At 40.2% G+C, this 26,081-nt stretch overlaps 1 protein-coding gene across 1 annotated transcript; it reads left to right on the top strand.

Moving 5' to 3' along the window:
• Nucleotides 1–1,697: 1,697 nt before the first annotated feature.
• Nucleotides 1,698–25,197, top strand: b4galt1l (DP-Gal:betaGlcNAc beta 1,4- galactosyltransferase, polypeptide 1, like). Its single transcript, XM_026183948.2, has 6 exons — nucleotides 1,698–2,705; nucleotides 9,344–9,579; nucleotides 16,076–16,263; nucleotides 17,753–17,875; nucleotides 19,700–19,804; nucleotides 23,770–25,197. Exons 1-6 carry the CDS (start codon nucleotides 2,402–2,404, stop codon nucleotides 23,897–23,899), a joined length of 1,086 nt encoding a protein of 361 aa, XP_026039733.2. The 5' UTR covers nucleotides 1,698–2,401; the 3' UTR covers nucleotides 23,900–25,197.
• Nucleotides 25,198–26,081: the final 884 nt, after the last annotated feature.

Below are 26,081 nucleotides of genomic sequence, written 5' to 3'. Positions count from 1 at the left end.
ATTTATATGTGCTATTGCCCAAACGGATATTACTGAGATTGGTGTAATTAAGAAAACTTTGTTGTTGTATTTCAACATTTTGACCACATGGAGGCGCAGTAAACATTCGTAAATTACCACAGCCCGTTCAGACTGTAATAATAAACTTCATGTCAACAATTTATTATACTTTTTAAGTTCTTTTGTGTAGTTTATATGATTTATTTTCAGATAATTTACTTGGCTTGTAGTTTTTATTTTGTGCCAATTTTTCAATGTTCAATTAATTAATTTCACTTTATTTTATTTTAGTTTTGTTTGCTTAATCGTCTAAATGCATTAATATTAAATTAATGTAGTCATTGTTTTAAAGGTACGTAACTGATTGTCACTTAAGTAACGACAACTCTGTTGTTTGTTTAACTGAAGCATTGTTTGTTGTTGTTTACCTGTTTATTGGTTGTTTATTAAATTGTTTCTTCTCATTGTTTTATTTTGTCTTAATGTACTTTATTTTTATCTCTTATTTTACTTTGTGTAATTCATTTGATTTAAGTAATTTTATTTTATTTTAGTATGATTTATTTCATTTCATTTCATTTTATGAATTTATTTATTTATTTTTTCGTCTTCTTCGTTTAATTTCTTTACAGCCTTTAATCCTTAAGAATAACTAGCTTGACTCAGGGAAGATCAATGATTCATAACGCAAATAAAAGATTTGTGAAGTCTGTAGGCGGTAAGAAGACGTCACTGCTTTGTATAACCGCAAGCCAAGTCTCTTCTTCAAATTCACTACCGTGAACTTCCTCCAGGAAAATCGTTGCGTTTGCCTTCAAAATAAAGGTCTGGCTAGGAGCTAAGAAGAGTTTAGCTAATTTTATTCTCATGTGTTATCGTCACCCTAGCATATTAGCATAGGAAAAAAGTAACTGATTATGTGAGTAATTTCATTCAATAATCTGATACATCCTAAATGATTTGGTGCTCTGATAATTTTGACAGTTGTATATTTTTTATGTTTAACAATAATTTCTGATTTGAGTTCTAGTAGTTCTTACATTCGATGTTGTCTCATTAATCATCTGACAATTCTTCTGACCTCTACAGTTTGGCCTGGGTCTGCCTCTCCACTGTTAGGATAAGAAGATATTTTGAAACCTTCACTAAAGCTGTTTTTTGTACTGTGATAAGCTCTGAAACCTGACTGGATCTCTTCAAATAAACCATCTTCAGATAAAAGGAAGCTTGGAGATTGGCCTATAATTAGCTAAGACAGTGGCCTTTAAAAATGATCATGAAAGTACTTGAAGGCATGTGGTACATAGCTGATTAACAGTGACAGATTAAATGGTGAGGTGTTTCTTTTATTATGTTTATCTATATGATTGGAGCAGAACTGGTTGAAATGTTATATTAATCACTATGTGCCTCATTGTGGCATTTTAGGGTACTGTATTGCACAGGTACAAAAGTGTGTTGCCCTTTCATATGTGAACACTCAATATGGTTTCTTGAATTTTTATTTCAATTAACTTTGGCCTTGGGCAGTGAGAGTGAAGGTAAAGGTCAAATGCAAGGCCTAATATGTCTTTAAAGCTGTGGATGCGAACAAACCGACACTACCTACTCCCTCCCTTGGGGTGGAGTGTGTGTGTGTGGGGGGGTGTTATATTAAAAAGAGTGTTTGTCAATAAAAGAAAAAAAAACTTATCAATGGATACATCCATGTTTTATATAGAAAAAGACTTCTTGATTGATTAATTCACTGACTGACTGACAGATCAGTGGGATTAATTTATAACATATAATTTATTAGTAAGCATTTAGAGAAACGGCACTCCGGGTGGTTTTGTGTTTTATTGTGAAAGTCTGAAACCGGAGGTGTTCACAATAGTTTCGTCACACTGACAGGTTAGTGTCCTCTGCGGCACGCGAAAGTTTATCCACTCTCTCCGGAACTTCGCAGCTCACCCTCCGAACTGACGTTTGCTGCTCCCGGCTCCGGTACTGACTGACGTGCGGATGTTTCTCTCGAGCACTTTTCAGAACTTTTCTGCGGGATTTGTCAACGTTTGTTAGCCAACTTTAAAAGAGCCGTTTAACGGAGACGCATAGTTTCCGAGCCGCGTAGCTGTGAGTTTATTTTAAACCGGAACTGAGGGGCAAACTAATTAATTTACCATCCACCTGAACGTGACGGAGCTCGTTTTTGTTTTTGACGTCTCGGTTATTCGCTTTATTCCCGCGACATTTCGCTTATTTTAACCGGATATCACAGGAAACTTGGAAACTTTCCCGACAACTTGCAGGAAAATGGAGTCTGAAAGCAGATAACATTAAGCGACCAGGGGAAACAGACGTTATTTCCGCTTCATCGGCCGGGTTTTAACGAAACACCTCCGGGACTGTGCGAGCCAGGATGCCCGGAGAGTCCTCCGTCAACTTCGGCGTCCTCCACCGGATTTGTAAGCTGGTGGTGCTGCTCTGTTTTCTCCACATCGCCGTCACTGTGGTCTTCTATGTCCGCTCCTACGATTTCCGCCTCGCCTTCGTTCAGAATCAGCAGTCCAGTAATAACATCCCTAAGATCCAGAATAACAACCCGGTGGTGACCTCCGGACTCGAGCCTGCGAAAGACGGGGATAAAGTCTCCGAAGAGGGGGAAGTCTTGGAGCAGCCGGTGAAGAAGCTGGAGAAATGCCCCGAGACGTCCCCCCTGCTGGGTAAGACTAGCCAGAACCCTGGTTCTGAGGTCCACAGTCTGTTTAAAGGTTTAAAACAGCACAAACCTCGGAGATTGACTAGTTTCGGTCCTCACATTTTAATAGGAAACAGGGCAGTATAATTGTGACAGTATTGGTTTCTGTGACTTAATAACCTATTCAAACAGACTTTAGCTTCAACTACCAAAAACAATAAATATGCTTTTCACGACTCACGATCGTTTACTTTTTAACGGCATAAATGCAGATTACTAACAATTAAAACCAAGCATTTGGGGCTTAAATAGTGTACTTGTTCCCTCCCGACACCTCACTGTATTTCTGTAGCAAGATACTGTACTGCTCCTTTAAGTTTCATCACCAAGAACAAATGAGGTCACTTGAGTGTTTGAATTGTTGTTTTAGAAACGGTTTGTGGAGCTGGATTTTTTAAAATAACTGCCCGAGGTTGGAAATGCTGCCTTATTGCAGGGGTAAGACATTGTTTAAGATCCATCCATCCATTCTCTTGCGCTTATCCTTTTCAGGTTGACGATGCTGTGACAGCATGAGTCGTGGCAGAAAAAAGCAGCACACTGGACATCGTGTCTTCCTTTCCTGACAAAAACTACAGTTAGGGTAGCTTTATCTACTAAACTTAGTTCATACTGGTTGTTATTATTTACGTATGGCACATCACTCTGCTGTGGAGAAGAGGCGCGAGAACAGTTACTCAAAGAGACGCCTTCACGTGCTCATCTTGTCCAACAAACAGTCCATACCTCTATGATATTAACTAAATGAAAACGGCACTTGAAGAGTTTAATTCAGAAATGTGGCTGCCTTAAAGCCACATTCCTGTACTCTTTTTGCCTGTTGCACAATCGAGTTACAAATCACTTTCTGTTCCCACTTTATGGCATTAGAGAGCACCTACTTTCAGTGATGCTGGCAGAAATGAAACTTACAGGTTTTAAAAGTATGATCTAAATATGAAGCTCAAGCTTCAGGATCTGCTCCAGTATCAGGATAGGTGAACAGACAAGGCTTTGCAATTTAGCTGAGATCTTTAGACTTGATCAGGTATTTTTCATAGGTTTTACAGCTTTTTATATTGATAAAAGACCCCTCCCTGCAATAGTAATAGATACACAAAGAAAAAAAGGTCACCTTCTGCCTTCTGGTATAGAAATTACTCTCTCTCTCCTCCCCCCCCCCCCCCCCCCCCCCCCCCCCTCCCCGTCCGGGGGGTTCAAGTAAGTCTTTTGTGAATGAACAAAAACTTCATATGTTATATTTACAGGACAGTCTGGACAATGAACCGTCAGCAGTTATATTTTCTGTAATTTTACACATTTTGTTATATACTTTCACTGATCCATGATGCAAAATAACTTTGAGATCCCTGGACTAGATTAACCAAATATGTTTTGTGGTACATGATATGTTTTGAAGTGTACCTGGAAATAGCTTAAATGACATCTCGGTCCAAAAATACCTCCTGCCTCCTTCTGTCGTGAGGTCAAAGATAGCTCTGAAGTACGACTGATAAGAACTTGTGCTCTGCCTTCATGCTAACAGTTTGTTACCATGAAAAAGTCATTACAAAAAAAAGATCCAGTGTAACTCCATTCTTCCTCCTTATTAAGGCTTCTCATGTCTGCATCACTATGAATTATGGGACAGCATTATCTCCTTTCCTTCCATAAAGGAGAATTCAAATGACTAATCTTGTCAAATTGCATATGTGTATGAATTTCATGGACACATGCTAAATCTAGCAGTGGGAAAGCTTTAATGTTTGTTTTGGGTTTTTTTTTTAGTAAACCAATTAGACAGAAAATATTAAAATTTTAATCACTCCTCACAGTCTTAAACCTCAAAAATGTGATTAATTTGCTTTAATAATAAGAGTGCATGCACCTTTGCATTCATGTGCTCCTCGGAGAGCCGGAATCTCCCAAGCTGAGAAATCATTCCTATGATAGTATTGTGCTGATTTTGGCCGAAGAGGATTACTGCCAGTTAATACCTCTTCCAACTCATCTTTGTCTGTGAACGGTTACAAATTACAAACTAAATCCCAAAACAACGAAAAGTTTCAACTTTATTACCATTTTCCCATTATTTATTTTTTAGCCAGCTGGAAACAACTTTTTTCGATATCACATGACCGCGCAGTAAGATTGAAATAACCAAAATGAGAGTAATTGTTGTGTGTGGCGTTACTTTTTAAATAGATGAGGTGGAAGAACACGAGGAGCTGCCTCCACGTTAGGTTTCATGAATCTGTGGGGTTGCAGATGGCTCTAGTTTAAACACCAGAATGGGCTTGATTTATGGGGGAGTTTTGTGTGTTCTTGAGTTCATCTGATTGGAGTCCAAACAGCATTCAGGAGATACAACGTACAGCTGCAGCCAGGTGTTCGGTTACTTTTAAACTTCGTAGTTTTGGCTCACATTAAATCTCAGTGTCATCCAGCTGTGATCTAAAGATCTCTAATAAGGTGTTTCCTCTCTCCTCATGTCTCCTCCTGGTGTGGGGATGCAGTCAGAGGTGCTGGGATGTTCTCCAGATGTGAGATAATGCAAGCCAATCAGAGCCTCTGTACATGCTCCTCCTCTGAGTTTCTGCTGGAGCTCGGGTTTCTGCTAAAGCTGCTTGTCCTCCATGCTTTGTTTGTGAGAAACAGCCGACAGAAGCAGCAGCAGTTTGCAGGCTTACGAGTCTCTGAGGAGGTAGAGTAGAGGAAACCAGATGCTGTCTGTTCACATCTGACCTGAGGTTTCCAGTCCTGAGGCTTCCTTTATAAACACACACATGCAAACACACACACACCTCATGTCAAGGTTGGAATTTATAAGATAAAAAAACGCTTACAGAGCCCCTTTAGCGGAAACATTCAGACCAGCTGGCTCTCGAGTGCGTCTCTCCTCCCATAGACACACTCAATCTCCTCCGTGTTGGACTGCAGCTTGGAGTCCTCGTCTTGTTCTGCAACCTCTGTGACTTTGGCATAGCAGCACCCATGAACCAGTTCGCCAGCCTACTGCAGGTTTTAGCTAGAGTGCTGCAACTAAAAGGAGAGAATCCACATTCATGAGGTGCTTTGCATTTTTGGTTGAATGAGTTGTGTCCATTATGAGGTGGACTGTGGTTTTAAAACAAGTCTGTTCCAAATCACAGGTGCAGACAGTGTTATAAAATATTTTGTAGTGCAGGTACACTTTTAGTACGAGTTCTGTGTTCTCTTTCATAAACGTCCTCTCTGCGTGTTTGTCTGGACTTTCAGTTTGATCAGTTTGTGTAACTTTGATCAGGATGTTTGTTATTAGTCTGATGATCTCATCGTTTCCTCAGCTGTGACCTCTCGGACCCCCTCAGACCTCTCAGATCAGCTCTGTCAGCCCACAGACATTCAGCTTCATCGCACTCTTTGGTTTCTGAGTGCGAACTAGTCTGAACCCATCTTGACTTTTAACTACACAGAGAACTTGTGAAAGTGTGGATTTTTAAAATTGTGACCTCGTACAGACAGCTTTAGAAAATGTGACAGAAAACATACATTTTTAACTGTATTTTCATAAGCTTTATAGCTTTATCTACCCAATATATGGATGTTCATGCTACACAAAAAAGATTGTTTTTTACAATCTACTATAGACATTTATATATTTATTTATTCATTTATTTTTTGCAGTGTGCAATTAATATTCATTGCACACTGTCCATTTTCTTTCTGTTTGAGCCGGATTAAGTTTGCTCTCCTTGGTTATTAATGAGCAGTGAAAATGATCAATGGTTTGACTCTGTGAACTCTGTCAGACATTGTGTCATATAAAGAGGTTTCACTCTACAACACTTATTTGTTTCTGTAAGACCAAAAGCTCCTATTATCCTAACTAATATTTACTCAAGTATTGGGCAGATTACGTGGAGCCACAAGATGGCTCCATGTAATCTACGGTCTGACAGCCAGAGGTCAGTAATGGGTATGTAGGATCAGTCGATTGGTCAGCTGTGGGGTTATTTAGGTCAAGTGACTTGTGTTTGCTCCAATCTCATAGATGGCAAACTGGCTGAAGTGAACCCTCACTATCAAATAAGTTTGAATTTTCACAGTAAAGAAAGACCATTGAAATCCGCTTGTTAAGTGGATATGATTTGCCATTCGCTCTTTCTGGGTCCAAGCGCTCCTTCGGGTTTCAGAATCAAACAAGCACTTAAAAACAGTCCAAATTCTTCTAGCTCCAGTAAAATGATCTGTGCAAGTCTGCTTTTTAAAGACTGCCCTTAAATCTCCTCAAAGACCAGCTTGAATGATCCAGGAGCAAAGTGACATTATCCAGCAGTTTGTATCCATTGGCAGGAAACTTCTCAACTTTTAATTCAACTGAAGACCTACGAGCAGTCCTTTAAAAGCACAAACTGTGATTAGCTAGGAGTGTTGGTAAGTCCAGCATGCTACGGAGGATTGAAAACGTTATGAAGGAGACTCACAACTGTAAATACGGACTCTACACTGTAAAAGTGAATTATTTAGCAATAAAGTCTTTGAAACTTATGACATGCTTATGATTGTTGTTCACTGTATCATAGGGAGAAAATTGAGCCATTGCCCAAACTTTTGTATATGACTGTAAATACTCAGCTCAAGATTAACTCCCCCTTTATAAAAAACAAACAAAACTCCATTAGGATATCTCAAAACTCCTGAAATATGATTGCACGCTGCTCTATTTAACAAATCAAATCTCACACAGACGTACATCTTTTAATAGCTGACCTTAAATCTTTATCCAGAGGGATGACCAACTGAAAGCAGCTTGAAGTGGCTTAAAGATGAACATATTAACATGTGAAACTGTGCTGAAACCACGAGTGGAAGGCTAACAGTGAAGGATGTGGTAAAATGGTTCCAGCTGTGCTCCTGCTTCCTCTGTTAGGGAGTCCTGTTTGGTTTCTGTTGACACGTCATCACACGGTGAGAAATTGTACTCTGGACTTGCAGAGGAGCAGAACATTTTATCTGACATGAGTAGGACTCTGTTCTAGCTGTAGTTTTCTTGGCACTGGTCTAGCATGATGTCACTGTTACAGAGATGTCCGTAACGCGCGGGCAGACATGTTTCCGTGTTCAGGAAAATGACGTGAATATACAGGCTGTATAAAAGTTGTTGACCTGAGATCAGCGTCTAACTGCTCTCTGGATGAAGAGCGCAAATCTTTGTGTGTTAATGAGCTGTTTGGACTTTTGGACGCTTTCTACAGCAGCATATTTCTCTGATTACACACTGAGAACTGCAGAAGGTTGGAAAATGTTCTGCAAGACAAAAACAGTTTTCTGTCCTGCTGTTTGTGCTCACATCATTTCAGTCAGAATAAACCAGAACAGACTGGAAGAACACGCTGCAGGCGTACACAAACACATTTAACCTGTCCTGACGATTATGTGACCAGACTCTTCACAGCAGTTTTCCTCAGATACATTTTACTTCGTCTCTCAGGGGCCGCTCTTTTCATTCATTCAGATATAATGCTTATAACACATCAGAGTTTAATGGGAGGCGGTGCTGGTTATCTTGGTGATATGTTTGGCATGAAAGGACTCCGCATCGTTTGATGGGAATGAAATTTATCACTCACAGAGGGATGAACCCTGAAAATCAAGGTGTGACTGGCTAGTCCAGTTTGCCCAAATTTCATTGTAGCAACTCAAAAGCGGTTCTCAGTAGTTTGTATGCCTCCCCCCCCCCACCTGCTTGTATGCATGCCTGACAGTGTTGGGCCATGCTCCTGATGAGATGAGATGGTGTCCTGGGTATCACTGAGCTCCTGGACAGTCTGAGTTGCAACTTGGCATAAGCCAAACATAAGTTTTGAGCGCAATCTATCGGATTTAGGTAAGGCAAGTGTGGAGGCCAGTCAGTAGTATCAAATCCTTCATCCTTCAGGAACTGCCTTCATACTCTCGCCACATGAGGCCGGGCATTGTTGTGCACCAGCGGGAACCCAGGGCCCACGGCACCAGTGTATCGCCTGACAACAGGTCCCAGGATTTCATCCTGATATCTAATGGCAGTCAGGGTGCTGTTGCTGAGCCCGTGGAGGTCTGTGCGTCACTCCATAGATATGCCTCTCAGACTATCACTGACCCTACATACTAATACATACATGCTAAACAATGTTACAGGGAACATATTGTTCTCCACGGCTTCTCCATATGCTTTCACGGCTGTCACATGTGTTCACGGTGAAGCTGCTCTCATCTGTGACGAGCAGGACGCCATTGGTGGACCTGCCAGTTCTGGTATTCTATGGCTAATGCCATATGGGCTAAGGGCCTTCTATGGCCCTGTCCAGCACTCCCAGGGTACCTGCCTGTCTCCCAGAATATTTGGAATAATTTTTATTCATTAGCTTATCCTACTGTATTTTTCCATGTGGATGTTAGTGAATGAGGGCTAGTTGTTGTATATTTATATATTATTTAACTTTTTGTTTTTCTACACTCTATTTTTTTTTTTTTTTTTTTAAATAATACTTTGTCTCAGTTTTTTGCCTGTGGGTGAAGCTCTCTGCTGTGGCCACCTGAAAAGGTTGTGCTGATCCTTTACTCTGTAGTCAGACTCTCTGATGTTGGTGTTTGTGTCCTCAGTGGGTCCCCTGCGAGTGGAGTTTAACATTCCTGTAAACCTGGAGCTGATAAAAAAGGAGAACCCCAACGTGCAGCCGGGCGGATGCTTCAAACCCAAAGACTGCGAGGCGCTGCAGAAAGTGGCCATCATCATCCCGTTCCGCAACCGAGAAGAGCACCTTAAGTACTGGCTGTACTATCTGCACCCGATCCTGCAAAGGCAGCAGCTCGACTACGGGATCTACGTCATCAACCAGGTACACTTGCGATGTGTGTTCATACATGAGAACAAAGGGACAATTAAAATCCTGTGTGTATAAGTTCCACTGTTTACTTGACAGGGTGGACTGTTGGCCTCTTTGCGTAAAAATGAAATGAGAGAGAGCATGTTTATCCAGAGTTTGGTTTCACAAATAGTAAAATAATACATCAGGTCTCCTGCCTGTGTGACGCCAGTGTTGGCATGAATGGCTCTTTAGCCTCACAACGCCAGATACATTCCTGGAATTCAAGCTTCAGCTTGTTGCTTACATGAAATAATCAGTTTGGAGACATTAAATACACTGTTGTGTCTGGGTGCTTCCTCCTCACTATCACTCCCCCTTACTGTGCGATGGCAGGAGTTTGTTTTGCAGTGTGCAGCTGTCAGTGATAAAAAGAAGTTTATCAAATGTGACTGATGGGGGTGTGTGCAGGGGGTTGATCTTGCTACTTCTGACCAGAAATACCAGTCAGTTAAGCTATTCATGTAGCTAACTATTGATTTACAACAGGAATAAACCATTTATAATAAGTCCTCTGTACAAAATCAAACTTTTTATTAATGCAGTAACTACCTTTAAAATTACTGTTGAGTATTAGATTAACAAGAAAAATAAGTAATGAAAGCAAGCCATGGGGTTTAAAAATAAGATGATAATCTTTATTTATTTATTTTTTTGCCTCTTTTTGAACTGGACCCCATCTTATAACTAAAAAGGAGCAGTGGCTATCAGATGTAAAGCTCTTAAAGTTCCTCTTAGGGTGGAGAACAGTGGTTAAAAAAAGGCTTCATTCCTGGAACAATTAATGAAATACCTTTGAACTTCTCTGTCTACTCTTCAATCACATCATGATTGTTTAACATAAAAATCCACAGGTGGTTCACAGAGTATCTCACAGTAAGAACTCTAAACTTCTTTCTTACGCGAAGCTTCTTCAATCAGCAGAATTTACTGTGAATTCTTGGAAACTGGGAGTGTGATCACTAGTGCTATTGATGTTTGCAGGCCGCAGTGTCACATACTTTTGAGGATTCTGGAAACTGTGCGACTGAAAGACTGGTGGCTTTTGCTTAAGTACACAGAGAGGGTGTGTTCACTGTGTTTTGTGTTGTGCAGAAGGCTTATCAGCACAACACAAACTGGAGCAACACTAACAGCGTTAGTGGCTTTGGAGCTGAAATTCGAGTCGGATCAGTCACCCATCTCAAACAATTTTAGGTTTAGATTGGACTCTGGTTACTAGGAAGATTCATTGTATTGCAGTTACTCCCACCACTTATAGATTACCAGAGGAGTTATTTAACATCTCTCTTAGCAGGACTGAAGTAAATACGCTTAAATCTATTTTAAGCCCAACAAAACTCACTCAGGCAAATTATTATCAAAATAAACTATTGTTGTACAGTTTGATAAGCTGACAGATTCTGCTACTCCAAGATGTAGGTGATGATGATGCGATTAACTAAACAAACGAATGTGTCTGTGTGACATCAAGTGTTGTGTTTGGATAGTAATGTCTTTTCTCAGCTTCTTAGATCCTGTTCCTGATAAATCCTACAAAGGGAAACAAAACTGAATTGAAATAAAAATTCAAAATTAATAACTCTCATCTGTGTTGATTATTTTTTGATTACTTGAATAAAAGGACAGTTTTTAGTTTTGGGGCTCAGAAGTCACCAGTGTTTCTGGATCTTTGCATAGTTGAAATGTTAAAATGTGTTTACACAGCATCCGGAGAGCTTGTGATATGCAGTAGAGGCCATCAATTAAAAACTTGTTAGAAATTTGTTATTGCTCCCAAATGTTGTGCCTCTGGGCGCTGCTTTCTGCTGTCTGTGTGGGAATAAGAACTTTGCGTATAGTTACAGTCTGCGTGCTTGGTCTGAGGATCTTTGCTGCTTGGTTTGATGAAAGCCAGCCACCAGGCCTCTGAGGACGGATAAGCAAGCTCGGGTGTTATTTACATGTAAATGAGCTGGTGCCCCACCTGCAGACAGAATCAGGGTCAGTTTACACCTACCCAGGTGAACCCAGGTGACCTAACGAATGAATATTCACTAAATACGTGGGAGTTCATTTGCAGAAAACTTAAATAACAGAGACGAGTAAACACGAGTAAACTAGCACCTGCTTTTCCAGTCAACAAAGACCTCAGTGTTTTGCCTTTCTATACCACGGAACTCTATTCAAATATCTTCTAATTTACCTGCAGTCACTCTGCATGTATCCAAACCTAATCCAAATGTTTCCCAGCCTCCATTCAAATATCTGCTGATTTACCTTCTCTATAGGTATATGCTAACGTAAACATACACAAAACTTAATTTAAGATAAATGCTAATATAACATCGGTCTGCACGTAGGCCAGCAGGAGGCTGTCGCTGATGAAAATTTCACACAATTGAATGGAAGATGACAAACAATAGTTTTGTAATATAATCATTTTAAATTGAAGGGTTTGAATCATAAATATTTAACACTCAGTAAATATATGTGGTGATAGTGACTGTTTACAAACATCATCTGGCACACGCAGCTGTTGTATGTAGTGTGTGTGTGTGTTGTTGTAACTGCATGGACCCCAGTGACTGAAGACTGAACGTCATAGTCAATCACCTGACTGATTTCTGAACTTTCTTCTTCTGCTTTGTTTCTCTGTGTGACTCACAGTTGTTGTTTTTCTCTTTCTTGTGTGTGTGTCCTTCCTCCTCCTCTTCCTCCTCACTGTGCTTATCTTGCTGCCCCTCCTCACCCCTCCAACCTCCCCTCCCTTTGCATGTCAGGCCTTTCTGATCAATGGTTGTGGCCCTGGAGACGCTGAGGCTCAACCCCCGTTTGGTGTTGACTGAGGGGGTCGCACTGGTAATACAGGCTTCCTTCTTCTCTTGTTTTCTATCTGCTCCAACTTGTTTCTACTGTATTTGTTTCCTGTGAAGCTTTACTAACCTCTTTGTGGATCTTTTCATTCTGGCAACAGGAATTTTATCAGTTCCCTTCGGGCGCACTTCTTATTTTTTTGCATGATTACACTTGTTAAAGCATGCTACAGAGCTGCTGTGATGCAGATATCTGCAGCAGCTGCAGATCTCAACTTGCCTTCATGCCTCATGAAGTCACCTGAAGGATCTCTAGCTTTGTGTGCTTGTCAGCTGAAACACAACTCCTTTGTTGGGTTGATTTTGCCCTAAAAATAAATATGTTTAGTTTAGTCTTTTAAAAAGAACGCTTGTTTGGTTAGAGCATTAAAAACTACTTTGTTAAGATTAGTCACTAACAAGAACTCAGTTATGTTTAGGCCCTCCATACACCTTGGTCAGGTTTAGACTTTAGAAACTACCCATTATTTGGCTTCTGTACTTTTGGATGGAAAATCTGAAGATTTACGTTTATGTAGATGTACATCAACCTTCATCTTTAGGCTCCCTTCACACCTGCTCAGTGCTCACGTTTGTTGCGTAATCACCTGAGGTCTGTTTACTGCTCCCATAGAAACCCGAGTTATTATTAGCACAGCAGCAGCAGGCATGAAGTTCTGAAGTTTCTCTCATCCATCCCACGTGGCTGCTCACAGCTCCTTTATTCATCATGAAGGACAACTGGACCAGGATCAGTGAAGGAGTGTTGGATTCACTGCTGGTCTGTTTGTGAACAATGGTCATGAGTACCATTCACAAACAGTTGGAGAATGGCTGCAGTAACAGCATTGTAAGATGGTGAAAGATGTACCCTTAGGTTCTGTCCTCGATTTAGAGATGGTGAGGTCTTCCTCACAGCCCATTGTTCATTCAGTGAGCTTGTTTCAGTTATTATGCAAATATACGGTTTATAATGTTGGGGAAACCCGCAGTCACCTGAGACACTTATGTTACACTTCAATGAGATACTTTTTACCCCCCCCAAAAAAGGCAGAGGTACAGGGAGTGCAGAATTATTAGGCAAATGAGTATTTTGTCCACATCATCCTCTTCATGCATGTTGTCTTACTCCAAGCTGTATAGGCTCGAAAGCCTACTACCAATTAAGCATATTAGGTGATGTGCAACTCTGTAATGAGAAGGGGTGTGGTCTAATGACATCAACACCCTATATCAGGTGTGCATAATTATTAGGCAACGTCCTTTCCTTTGGCAAAATGGGTCAAAAGAAGGACTTGACAGGCTCAGAAAAGTCAAAAATAGTGAGATATCTTGCAGAGGGATGCAGCAGTCTCAAAATTGCAAAGCTTCTGAAGCGTGATCATCGAACAATCAAGCGTTTCATTCAAAATAGTCAACAGGGTCGCAAGAAGCGTGTGGAAAAACCAAGGCGCAAACTAACTGCCCATGAACTGAGAAAAGTCAAGCGTGCAGCTGCCAAGATGCCACTTGCCACCAGTTTGGCCATATTTCAGAGCTGCAACATCACTGGAGTGCCCAAAAGCACAAGGTGTGCAATACTCAGAGACATGGCCAAGGTAAGAAAGGCTGAAAGACGACCACCACTGAACAAGACACACAGGCTGAAACGTCAAGACTGGGCCAAGAAATATCTCAAGACTGATTTTTCTAAGGTTTTATGGACTGATGAAATGAGAGTGAGTCTTGATGGGCCAGATGGATGGGCCCGTGGCTGGATTGGTAAAGGGCAGAGAGCTCCAGTCCGACTCAGATGCCAGCAAGGTGGAGGTGGAGTACTGGTTTGGGCTGGTAACATCAAAGATGAGCTTGTGGGGCCTTTTCGGGGTGAGGATGGAGTCGAGCTCAACTCCCAGTCCTACTGCCAGTTTCTGGAAGACACCTTCTTCAAGCAGTGGTACAGGAAGAAGTCTGCATCCTTCAAGAAAAATATGATTTTCATGCAGGACAATGCTCCATCACACGCGTCCAAGTACTCCACAGCGTGGCTGGCAAGAAAGGGTATAAAAGAAGAAAAACTAATGACATGGCCTCCTTGTTCACCTGATCTGAACCCCATTGGGAACCTGTGGTCCATCATCAAATGTGAGATTTACAAGGAGGAAAACAGTACACCTCTCTGAACAGTGTCTGGGAGGCTGTGGTTGCTGCTGCACGCAATGTTGATGGTGAACAGATCAAAACACTGACAGAATCCATGGATGGCAGGCTTTTGAGTGTCCTTGCAAAGAAAGGTGGCTATATTGGTCGCTGATTTGTTTTTGAATGTCAGAAATGTATATTTGTGAATGTGGAGATGTTATATTGGTTTCACTGGTAAAAATAAATAATTGAAATGGGTATATATTTGTTTTGTGTTAAGTTGCCTAATAATTATGCACAGTAATAGTCACCTGCACACACAGATATCCCCCTAAAATAGCTAAAACTAAAAACTACTTCCAAAAACATTCAGCTTTGATATTAATGAGTTTTTTGGGTTCATTGAGAACATGGTTGTTGTTCAATAATAAAATTATTCCTCAAAAATACAACTTGCCTAATAATTCTGCACTCCCTGTATTGTTGTCATTCCGCCAGGTGGCCATGTAGTGTAGACATCAAAGGTCAACTTTCCTTAAACTCCCCTAGTGTGCGATAGAAATCCTATCTATTAGGATGTTTTGTTGGGCATTGTGCCTTTGAAGAGTGAAGAGTGTAGACACACAGGATTTTATTTGATCAATGTGACTTGAAGCTGTCAGACCAACTTTATTTACTTTATGGGGTAGTGCAGATGTGTGACTTAAATGTTTTTTATTTATCACCTCGAGGCAGTATGAAGATTTGGGTGGCTGGTAACAAGTCACCGAGGAATCCAGAAGACTCAGTCTAATAGCTTGAATGATCCATCATGCTGGGATTAACTATATTTTTTTTCTAGTTTTCGTCCATCTGTTTAAAGTTTCTGTGCACTGTAATAACCTCTATTTGGAGCAGCTTCGTGCTGTCTTATTGTCCTTAAACGGCTCTTCTGACTTCACTCTCTCTTTGAAGGAAGTCATTTTTTTTCATATGAAGCAGAAAGTACACTAAATGCAAGAAAAATGCTGCAAACTTGCATAAAGTGATTAAGAGTGTAGCAGGAGACTCAAAGTCTGTCACCACTAAATGGGTGATGCAGATTAGGCTGCATTGAAAGTAGCCCCTGTAATCTTATGACACGATAGTCGTACGTCAGCGCAGACATAAACATTTTTAAACCCAGTAAAATTTCATTAAACTGTTTGTGTTGTCTCAAAATCCTGCAATGTTTTAAGGTCATACTGAGCTTTATCTTGTATTACCTCGAGGGAGGCTTTTACGCATATCAGTTTCTGCATATTTGTACAGTTCAAGTTGTCTAACATTCTTCAAACCGGTCGATCAGGAAGCTGCTGTACAAGGAGACAAAAAAACATCATTGTTTGCCTGGTGATGGATTCATTACATTTGATCTATATTATATACTCTACGATACAGGTCAAGTTTGAAAGTGTTTTTTGTGACTAACTTCACACTCTGTTCTTTAACCAGTGCTGCACTTTTAACCCCGTGATTACCTGTGTGTGTGTCAGGATGGCGACGAGACCTTCAACAGAGCCAAGCTGCTGAACATTGGCTACGCGGAGGCCTTGAAGGAGTACGATTACAACTGCTTTGTCTTCAGCGATGTCGACCTCATCCCCATGGACGACCGCAACACCTACAAGTGCTTCAGCCAGCCTCGGCACCTGTCTGTGTCCATGGACAAGTTCGGCTTCAGGTGAGACGCCACAGGAAATAAAGGGATGAGAAACTTAAACGACAGTTACGCTACGGAAAACTGAATGGAGGTGCAAGACAAGCAGATTTATTGTGACCATCTCCAATGAACTTGGGATCTCGTTGATTTGAAGTGATTACTTCAAAGTCGGGGACCAGGTCTGCAATAACTTGCAGTCTACTGTTGTCTTCAAAGCAACTTTAGTGCATCGAGATGGGACGGAGACAGACAGTAATGGTTTATCAATTTCTTGTAACCTGACCCTGTTATTGAGGATCTCTTTGTCATGCTTTGAGCTGATGGTGTCAAACTCTGTTCTGTTGAGGTCAGCTGAGAGAGGCACAGTATGTGCCGTATACCTGTCAGATACATGTTTTGGGAGGAGACTTTTAAAGGAGTCGTGTTTATCTCAGCTATGTAACCCAAGGTCGAACACAAGGTCAGGCAGAATTATCTCATGATTAGTTCATAACAATACCCTGGAACTGTAAAAAATGACCCCTGCTTGCATGCATTTAGAAGTTTTTGAGGAAAAACATCCTCTTCCTTTTTCTTGCTGGATCCTCCAGCCTGTCTGACTGCATTGCAACACAGGAGAGGCTGTGCAGCTGCTGACTGTAATGCTGTGTTTGAGGCTGGGATAATTATATAACACAAAAGTGATTGAACTCATTAGTCACAGTTTTGGAGTAAAAGAGACTTGCTGCTGGAGATAAATTAAAAAAAAAAAAGCCTCCTTGAAGCATTCCTAGCTGAGAAATGAGGGTCTTTTTTTTTTCTTTCTAAAAATCCTTGTCTTTGGTCTCGCTGTGAGATGTGAAACGAAAGTGCCATTTTTGGCATCGGATCATCCCGCAGAGCTGACGTGTCAGTACTCAGGTCTGGATGTGCTCAGCACTGAATCTGTATTGTGGGCCGGGTTAATCGTGCAGACAGTGTGTAGTTCTAGTGAAGAGAACAGACAGACTTTGAAACCACTGAGAAAGAGGTGGGTACTGAAAGAAAACCTCCCTTCCTGTTTCCTGTCACCGCTGTCCCTGAGCAGCAGCATTTCCTGTCAGGAAGCCCAAAGAAGCTGATGTGTGTCATTTCACCTCCTGCTGTTGTTCTGTGAAAAACAGGCTGAGCATGGAAGGAAAAAATGTCCACTGTCACTCAGATCACGACACGAAGTGTTTACACAAAACTGCTTTGTACAAATACAGGATGGTAACTGGTTATGAGAACAAGTGAAAGCTGCTTCCTCTATGCTCTGCAGGCTGCAGCTGAGTGAGGCCTTATCATGTCCAGCTTTGTTTTTCTTCTTGACTTTATTAGAGTCACTTTGCACGATTCACAGTTTAGAATAATAATAATTTACCTTATATTAGGCCTTGGTGCAGTCCCTCAGTTCATGCTTTGTCTGAAATGAGCCATTTTAGCTCCTCTGCCTTTAATATCCAAGATCGATCATGTCGGTCAGCTTTAATGACCTGTTTGTCCTCTGCAGGTTACCGTACAATCAGTATTTTGGAGGCGTCTCCTCGTTGAGTAAAGAGCAATACTTGAAGATCAACGGCTTTCCCAACAACTATTGGGGCTGGGGAGGAGAGGACGATGACATCTACAACAGGTACATTTTCTGCTTTACATGCTGCAGCGGACTCGCTCGTGTCATTACAAACGCATCACATTAGGGCTGCTCAATTAATCGAATTTTAATCACGATTACGATCTGGGCTTTCAACAATCATTAAAAATGACTGAGCCGATTATTAGCCCCTCCCTCATTTATCCGCAACACCTTAAAGGCCGGTCCGTGAAAATATTGTCGGGCATAAACCGTCCGTGGCGCAAAAAAGGTTGGAGACCGCTGATTAAGAGGACCCGAGGGAAGCTCGGAAAGCTAAGCAGAAGTTATTTGGAGAGTGACTGCCGTTGGTTGAAAAGAGAGTTTAAAAAAAAAAAAAAACTTCAGTGGTGTTGCACACTATTTTATATTATTTTTTAAAGTCATTATTCAATACATTGTTATTGTTAACCCTTTAAAGCCGGTCAGAGCTGCACGCTCCGTTTTGTGTAACTATTTTTAAATCCCTGTAGAACCTGAACTGTGTAAGCTAGCGCAATAATTTGTTTTGCATATGAAACTTACATCTTATGCCATCAGCTTGTCCTCGGTCACGGTTTCCTTCCACATAAAGCTTTGCAAAAATTGCATAAAAAGCGCTTGCAGGAACAAAAACATAATATTCCAGAAACACGCTTTGCCGATCCGATCAGCTGTTCGTAACACTTCCCACATTGAAACAGACGTCACCGCTAACTATCGCATGTCCGCCATTTCCTGCCCGAAACCGGAAGTGACGTCATTTTCGCGGAAAATGTAGTTGTTTTTTTTAACTTGTAGGCCTTAAAAGCCTATACTGGTCATGTTTGACTTTTCTGAATAGTTTCTGGGATGCTTGCACTGCTGGAAATAGTTTATTTTGATGCACATGCTGTTTTCTTTGCAAATTTGCATCATAGGATTGTTTTTGTTTTTCCTGCAGTATATAAAAATTGCTGTATCTCCAAAATAAAACTATGAAGACACTCAAAATAAATTTCCTGTTGTTGTAAACTATTTTTTCCAACTTTTTTGTATTTAAAGTTTTGAGGGATAAGCCTCTTAAATTTCTCCAAGTAGAAATATATGTAAAAAAACAAAACAAAAACGATTTTCAATTTTTTTTGTAGTTTATTGCACTTTTTTGCAATTAATGTAGTTACTATGGACTTAATGCATACATATTATTAAAATATGGGCTATAACAGTTGTATAGCAACTTGAAATGCTCCCACAAATGGCACTACAACATGTAAAAAAATAATATAAGCTCTGGCGGACTTGGTTCTATGGTAGGTCGTTAGGGTTAAATAAATATCGTCAAATAATCGAGATCTCAATTTCAGTGAAAATAATCGTGATTATCATTTTTGCCATAATCGAGCCGCCCTACATCACATACCGTCTTTATACACATGTCACATGATCCACAGTCTACAGGTCAACCACAGCTCCAGTGTCAGTTTTTATGTGTCTGAGGCTTTTATTTGATTTGAATTGACAGCAAATATGTGTTGTTATCCACTCATCAGCTAATGAATCATCATAAAAATGAATAAATATGTGCATGAAAATTACCCACGTTTGAAAAGAACATTTTTATATGGGGCAAAAAGGAAATATGTAACATTTACAAACACTTGGAAAATATTATATTATAAAATATATTATAAAATTATGAAGAAAAAAAAAAATGCATGCCTGGACAATAATAAAAAAAAATTTTAATTACCAAAAAATAATTCAATGCTACAAATTAATTATTACCATCTTTATTATATTTAAAAAATATAAATCAAAGAAAGACAGTTTAAATATATTCTTTTAAAAAAACTGTTGTGTTTTCAGGGTGGCATCTAAAGGAATGTCCATCTCCAGAGCCACCGGTGAAATCGGGAAGTGCCGCATGATCCGACACAACAGAGACAAGATGAATGATCCAAACCCACAGAGGTGCAGACCCAAATCATCTTCACACAACTCTGCTTGTTATACCAGACACACACAACACACACTGTCGTTTATTCTGCATGATGACAGGGAGTCACGCTGGAGTACACCCACTCCTGAACTGTTTTCACTTCATATAAAACTTGTCACATGAGATTTAATTTCATTAATTTCATTTCCAATGTTATTCCTCACTGTTGCATACTTTGGAAATATAACATTGACTTTCACTGCTATGCCGATGATCCGCTGCAGTGTATTTCTTCCAAACCCAGTTTCTCCCTTCCACCCATCTCTCTTTGATTGCTTTAAGAAGATTAACCAAAGTTCTCTGATTTTCTCAAACTCAGTGGTAATAAAATAGAAGCTCCACCTGTCAGCACAGATTCCACTTCAACTAAATCCTACAGGTTTTCCATTAATATTGATGACAACTCCATCCTTCTCTCCACTCAGGTTAAGAGTCTGGGTGTCATCCTCGACAGTACTTTATTAATCTTCCACTTAAGCAACATCAGTCATCTCTATCCCATCATCATCCTCCATGCTGCTGCCACGATTAGTCGACTAGTCACGATTACGTCGACTATCAAAATCGTTGATGACTAATTTAATAGTCGGCGCATCGTTTGAAGCTTTGTAAGATCCCAAAAGACGCAGGAATAAGTAGCAGGATTTAAGAGTGTAATAACGGACTGAAACAGAAGATGGCAGCACTGCATGTACAAGGATGCCAGCTGCCGTTAAAACCCGAAGAAGAAGAAGCAGCGTCCGGTATCGTAGCTGTGTCCAAATTCAGGAACCGCATCCTCCTGTGACCGCATTTGTAGGCCGATTACGTTACAGTGACACGACGAAGACTGTCCAAATTCGAAGACTCCCGACAAATGCGGCCGACAAATGCGCCCTTCATTTCCCCAGATTTGAAGGATGGGTCGGGTGTATACTTCGTGGCCAAACCTATCCCAGAATTCATAGCGCGGCCCTGCTCAGTTTCCAACAATGGCGGCAGCTAGTTAGTTTTGATATTTGATATTTTAATTATTCTTTCTGGGTCACAAAATAAACATTTAACATATTTTCAGGCGAGAATGTAGCTGTGTAAACTTCAAATATCTGCTCAGTTTATCAAGACACCACATATAGGGCTGGGTATCGTCACTGATTTCTAGAATCGATTCAATTCCGATTCACAAGGTCCCGAATCGATTCGATCCACGATTCGATTTGATTCGATTTAAATCTGGGAAATTTTGACAGTCAGAAATATTATAATTCAGATCAGTACATTTACATATTTTTGTATCAATAAAAAGGAAGCTGACACACGCAAGACTTTATCACAGGTGTGAGCATCACAGCAGAGGCCTTTGTGTCAAAGTAGCTGAAGATAAAACACAGAAAAACATGAAGGTGATTTTCCTGGCCTGGGATTTTATAAAAATATTCTGCAGTACATCAAAAACGAAAGAAAACCATTAATGAACATTACCTCTGACGTTACAGCGGTTTTATTAGAGACACGGTTAAGCGTTTTGCATTTTGAATAATTTTAAAAAGTTTAAATTTGTTCAGTATTGAACAGCAGAAATTAGGTTTTCTTTTCGGAAGAATATAAAAGGGAAAAAACAGCGGCTGACAGCACTGTAAACAACAGTAGACTTTGCGTAACAAGCAAGCGAATAATGAAGAAAGGGAAACTGTTCTTGAAGTACAGAGAGAGAGAGAGAGAGAGAGAGAGAGGGGGGAGGGAGAGAGAGAGCTGTGCATCGCGGTGGAAGCAAAACAGTAAAAGTCAGAGTGAATTCATGACGATGTTTATGTGAAGCGTTTGGATCTTCTTTTGCTGCTGGTTCGGTCAATATTGTTTGGAGAGAGATCAAACTAACAGCTTTAGAATCGGCTCATTAAGGGCGTGAACACAAAGCGCGGAGCCGCCGACAGATCAGAATCAGCGAGCTGTCGGCTTTCAGCCCCGACTGTGAGAAAGGCAACATCTGATTCTGAGCCGCGGGTCGCGCTGTGTGTTTAAGTCTATGTGCAGAATCCGTGTTCCTGCTCTCATTTACTGTCTTAACTGTTTGGTGGTTCTTGAAATTTTGTGAGATGTCACCAGAGATTCTGGCATTTTGGGCAAAATAAATTTATATTAAAAAAATTGATTCAGGATTTTAATGAATCGATTTTACGTTATCCAAGCCAGAATCGATTTTAATCAATGAATCTATTATAAAAACCCACCCCTAACCACATATTTTCAAAAGCGCTCCGACGTTTTCGGAGACGTCTGTTACCCACTAGCTCGATAGCTAGCCGGGGTTCAAGGCTCACTAGAGCTCGTGAAAACATCGAACTCTTGGTAAATCGTTTTCAGACCCACCGCCGTCTTTCGCTACTCAGGTTAAACATGATATATGAGTCACTTAGATAACTTAAAATGTTATTGTTTGGTTTTTTTTAGTATTTTATTTGTTCCTGAGTAAATCGGTTTGGCTGAGATTAAAGTTATAGTTTTTACACAGCTGAATAAACATCAAGCAGACAACTGATTATCAGAAGTGTGAGATGCTCGAGAATATTCTCCGGTGTCCTGTTATATTTTAGATAGCAAGGAGCAGACGGCTGCGTTTATTAAACTCCACCAAGACAATCTGCTAATTTCATTAAAATTGAATAAACTATCATCTTGTCTTTATTTTTAGTTAGCACATACCTTAAACACTCAAAGCTGTAAGCTAATGATAGTTATATAAGAGCAGATCCATGCTGGTGCAGTAAGCTGTACGTTTTACGTCCAATGGATGCATGATCTGATTAGTCGACTCATGGCAAAAATAATCGGTGACTAGTCGACTATCAAAATAATCGTTTGTGGCAGCCCTACCCTCAATGCTGCTGTCATCCTTGTCCATGGCTTTGTCACTTTTTGGATGAATTATTGTAATTCTCTTCTCTTTGGTCTCCCTAACAAGTCCCTTGATGAACTCCAGAATTCTGCAGCCTTGATCGTAACTCGCCCACACCCTCAGAGAGCACATCACCTCTGTGTTTCAGCCACCTCACTGGCTGCCTGTAGTGTCTAGAATCACTTTTAAAATATTGCTTTTCACTTTCAAATCTCTCCATAACCTGGCTCCTCCCTGCTTGTGTTGCTAGTCCCTTCCGCTCCCTTATGTCTTCTTCTGATACTCACCTTATTGTTCCCCGCACCCATCTCACCACTTTTGGGAACAGAGCTTTGAGCTGCTCTGTTCCCCAGCTCGGAAATTCACTTCCACCTGATATTAGAAACACAGGCTCTTTTCCCTTATTCAATTCAAAACTAAAAATGCATCTTCAAACTGGCTCACTCTCTTTAAACATCAACTCCAATTATTGTCTAATGGTGTTTTGTTTTTTTGTTTTTTTAAATCCTTTTTACTCTTTGTCTTCTATGCTTTGAACACTGACCTTGGGTTTTAGTAAGGCGCCCACAAAAAATGTGTTATTATTGTTATCAGTACTGTTAGGTCTACACTTATAGACCTCGCTGACTCAGAGACTTATTCCCGTGAACAAAGCAAGACGAACAGAGATCAATCGGTTTTAACTTGCGCATGGGGAGCCCAGTTGGAATCTTAGAGCTGTGAGTTCTGCACCCAACCTCAGAGGCCTCCAACTCTGGCCCTCTCCTGCAGAACATATGTCGTGTGTGTCCGCAACAGTGAACGTGTGATGTGTGTGTGTGTGTGTGTGAGCATGTGATGTGATCAGTGAAAAGTGAATGTATGTCTGTGTAGAAAACAGAGGTGAGCATTCATGCTAAAGACCTAATCATCTTGCACACTGACAACCATAATGATCCACAATTGTCTAACAAGTACCATTACTCATCAATATTTATACTGCTAATTAAAATGATGGCTAAATGTGGTTTTAAGAGTGAGGCTGTTGGTTCTGAAGGGTCTGGATGCTGTTTTTGGTTCCAGGTTTAACCGGATTGCTCACACTCGAGAGACCATGTACAAAGACGGCATAAACTCTCTGAATTACCAGGTGGTGAGCATCCAGAAGCTTGACCTTTTCACTATGATCACCGTGGATGTGGGAAAGCCATGAAGGATCTGTGGCACTGGGACCAGGCTGAAATTCACACCGTGCCTCTGACACTTGAAGCTTTAAGTTCTGGTTCTGCTCCAGAACTACTGGACTGTTTCCATGATTTTTCTTTTTTTTGTTTTTTGGGTTTTTGCACAAACAGACTCATGGTTTGTGGAGTTTTTTCGGGGCCTTAAGGACTCATTTCTGATTGGTCAGCTGGAACCAATCAGCTCCCACCATCTGTGCGTCAGACGCTGCTGCTGGGATATTTCCTAAACAAGACTTTTGTTTTGAAAATCAGACAATCAGAGCGGCCCTCAGGGTCATGTGGTCTGGGCTTTACTGCTGGAGGATTAGGGGTTATTGAGTGTGTCTGTTTTACCTTTTTTAAAAATCAGGTTTTCAATCAGTGATCAATGTTTCTTTTCTTTTTACAGCCAAAGTTTAATCCAAAATGAAACAAGAGTCTGTTCCTCAATAGATTCTATTACTAATTAATCAGCACTGATTGATTATCTGCTCGTTTTGATTCCAACAAAACAGGAAAAAAAAGAAAAATGATAATTATCGGTGATGGTTGGTTTCTCTGTTGACTGATTAGCTGTACTTCATTTTGATTGATTGATTGTATCTCTAAGTGTCCTTATTGGTACCAAAGACTTTACTGATCCTGTGGATGAGGTCAACTGACTGCTGGACAAGTTCGTTTGATTATTGATGACACATATTGATTCAGTGTGTGTTATCTGTCCTGCATGTTCATTTGTGTCTGCAGACCAGTCTCCTCCTCACTCTGTGAACAAATCACCTGTAAATGTGCCTTAGTGGTGGGACTGGTGGAGAAGCCAGTGTATGAATGTGTGGGTTCTTTTTGTTTTGTTTTTTTCCCCTTTTAATATGCCATGTGTATGTTCTTCTTTGTGTCTTGTTTCACTCGGTGTTTGTGGTGTTGTCTCTGTGGGTCATGCTGTGCTGTAGATAATCATTTCCAGGGTGGAGGTCAGCCTGACCCACAGAGATGAAACGTGAATGGGAACACAGCAGGCTAGAAAAAAAGAAAAGGTAATGATCCTTTTAAAAGCACTAAATTCAGATTCATAAAACCAGTTAAATTAGTAAATACCTGAAATCAGATTTCTGTCCTGCTGCAGTGATTTTGGCTATAATATGTTTCTGTATGTGGACATTAAAGATGATGTGTTGGGCTTTTCATTGTTTCCTCTATTTGGATTCCTTTCCTGTAATGCAAACAGCATTTCACAATTTAAAAAAAAATTAAGTAAATAAAGAATTATTTGGTTTCCCTGCACCATTAATATGCTTTGATGCTTCTTAGAAGATTATAAAAGCTTTTGCTACTGAAAAACAGGTTTTTTAGTTAAATGTTATTCACAGAAGCCCCGCCCAACTGCTCTTTCTGACTCGGAAAGCTTATTTAACGTTTGAATCTGTTTTGCCTGAAAAAGAAAGACACTATAGTCCTGTCTTCCTGTCTTCACCCCCCAACTTGTTGCTGCAGATGGCTACCCCTGCCAGTGCCTGATTCTGCAGGAGGTTGTCTGACATTGGGGTTTTCGTAAGCTGTAAGCCATAATCATCAACATTATAAAAAAAAATAAAGGCTTGAAATATCTTTCTTCATATGTAATGAGTCTATATCATATATTAGTTTGACTTTTTAAGTTAAATTACTGAAATAAAATAACTTTTGCAAATCTTCAAATTTTTCAAGTTTCAGGAAATTCTATCCAAATTCAATAAAAGCTGTGCCTCCGAAGCATAACAGAAAAGGAACTTTGCTTTGATTAAAAAACATTTTACGCCAGTAAATGAGGGAAAGTGATACAGTCCTAAAAGCAAATATTTAAAATCACAGCTTAAAACTGACCACTGCATGTACAGAATCATTAGAAACAAAGTTACAGGGCAACTTAACAAATTTCTTCCTCGAGATCAGAACACAACAGAGAAATACTAAATTACTGTGGAAAAGTATTAATCAGAGAGCACCTGAAAAATATATCCATACAACTTCAAGTAAACTGGGCCATACAAAATGAGTCTCGTTTTTGTAAACAGTTTTAATGACTATTTTATTAATGTTTGTTATTAATATTTTATTAATAAAGTTTGCAGAAATACAATCTGCTTTATTTTAATTGGTAAAACTACTTTAACTCCCAATTACAAAGATGATGAT

The sequence above is a fragment of the Astatotilapia calliptera genome, chromosome 2 (genome assembly GCF_964374335.1).
Source record: "Astatotilapia calliptera chromosome 2, fAstCal68.1, whole genome shotgun sequence".
Lineage (NCBI taxonomy): Eukaryota > Metazoa > Chordata > Actinopteri > Cichliformes > Cichlidae > Astatotilapia > Astatotilapia calliptera.
This window is presented reverse-complemented; position numbering and strand designations above follow the sequence as displayed.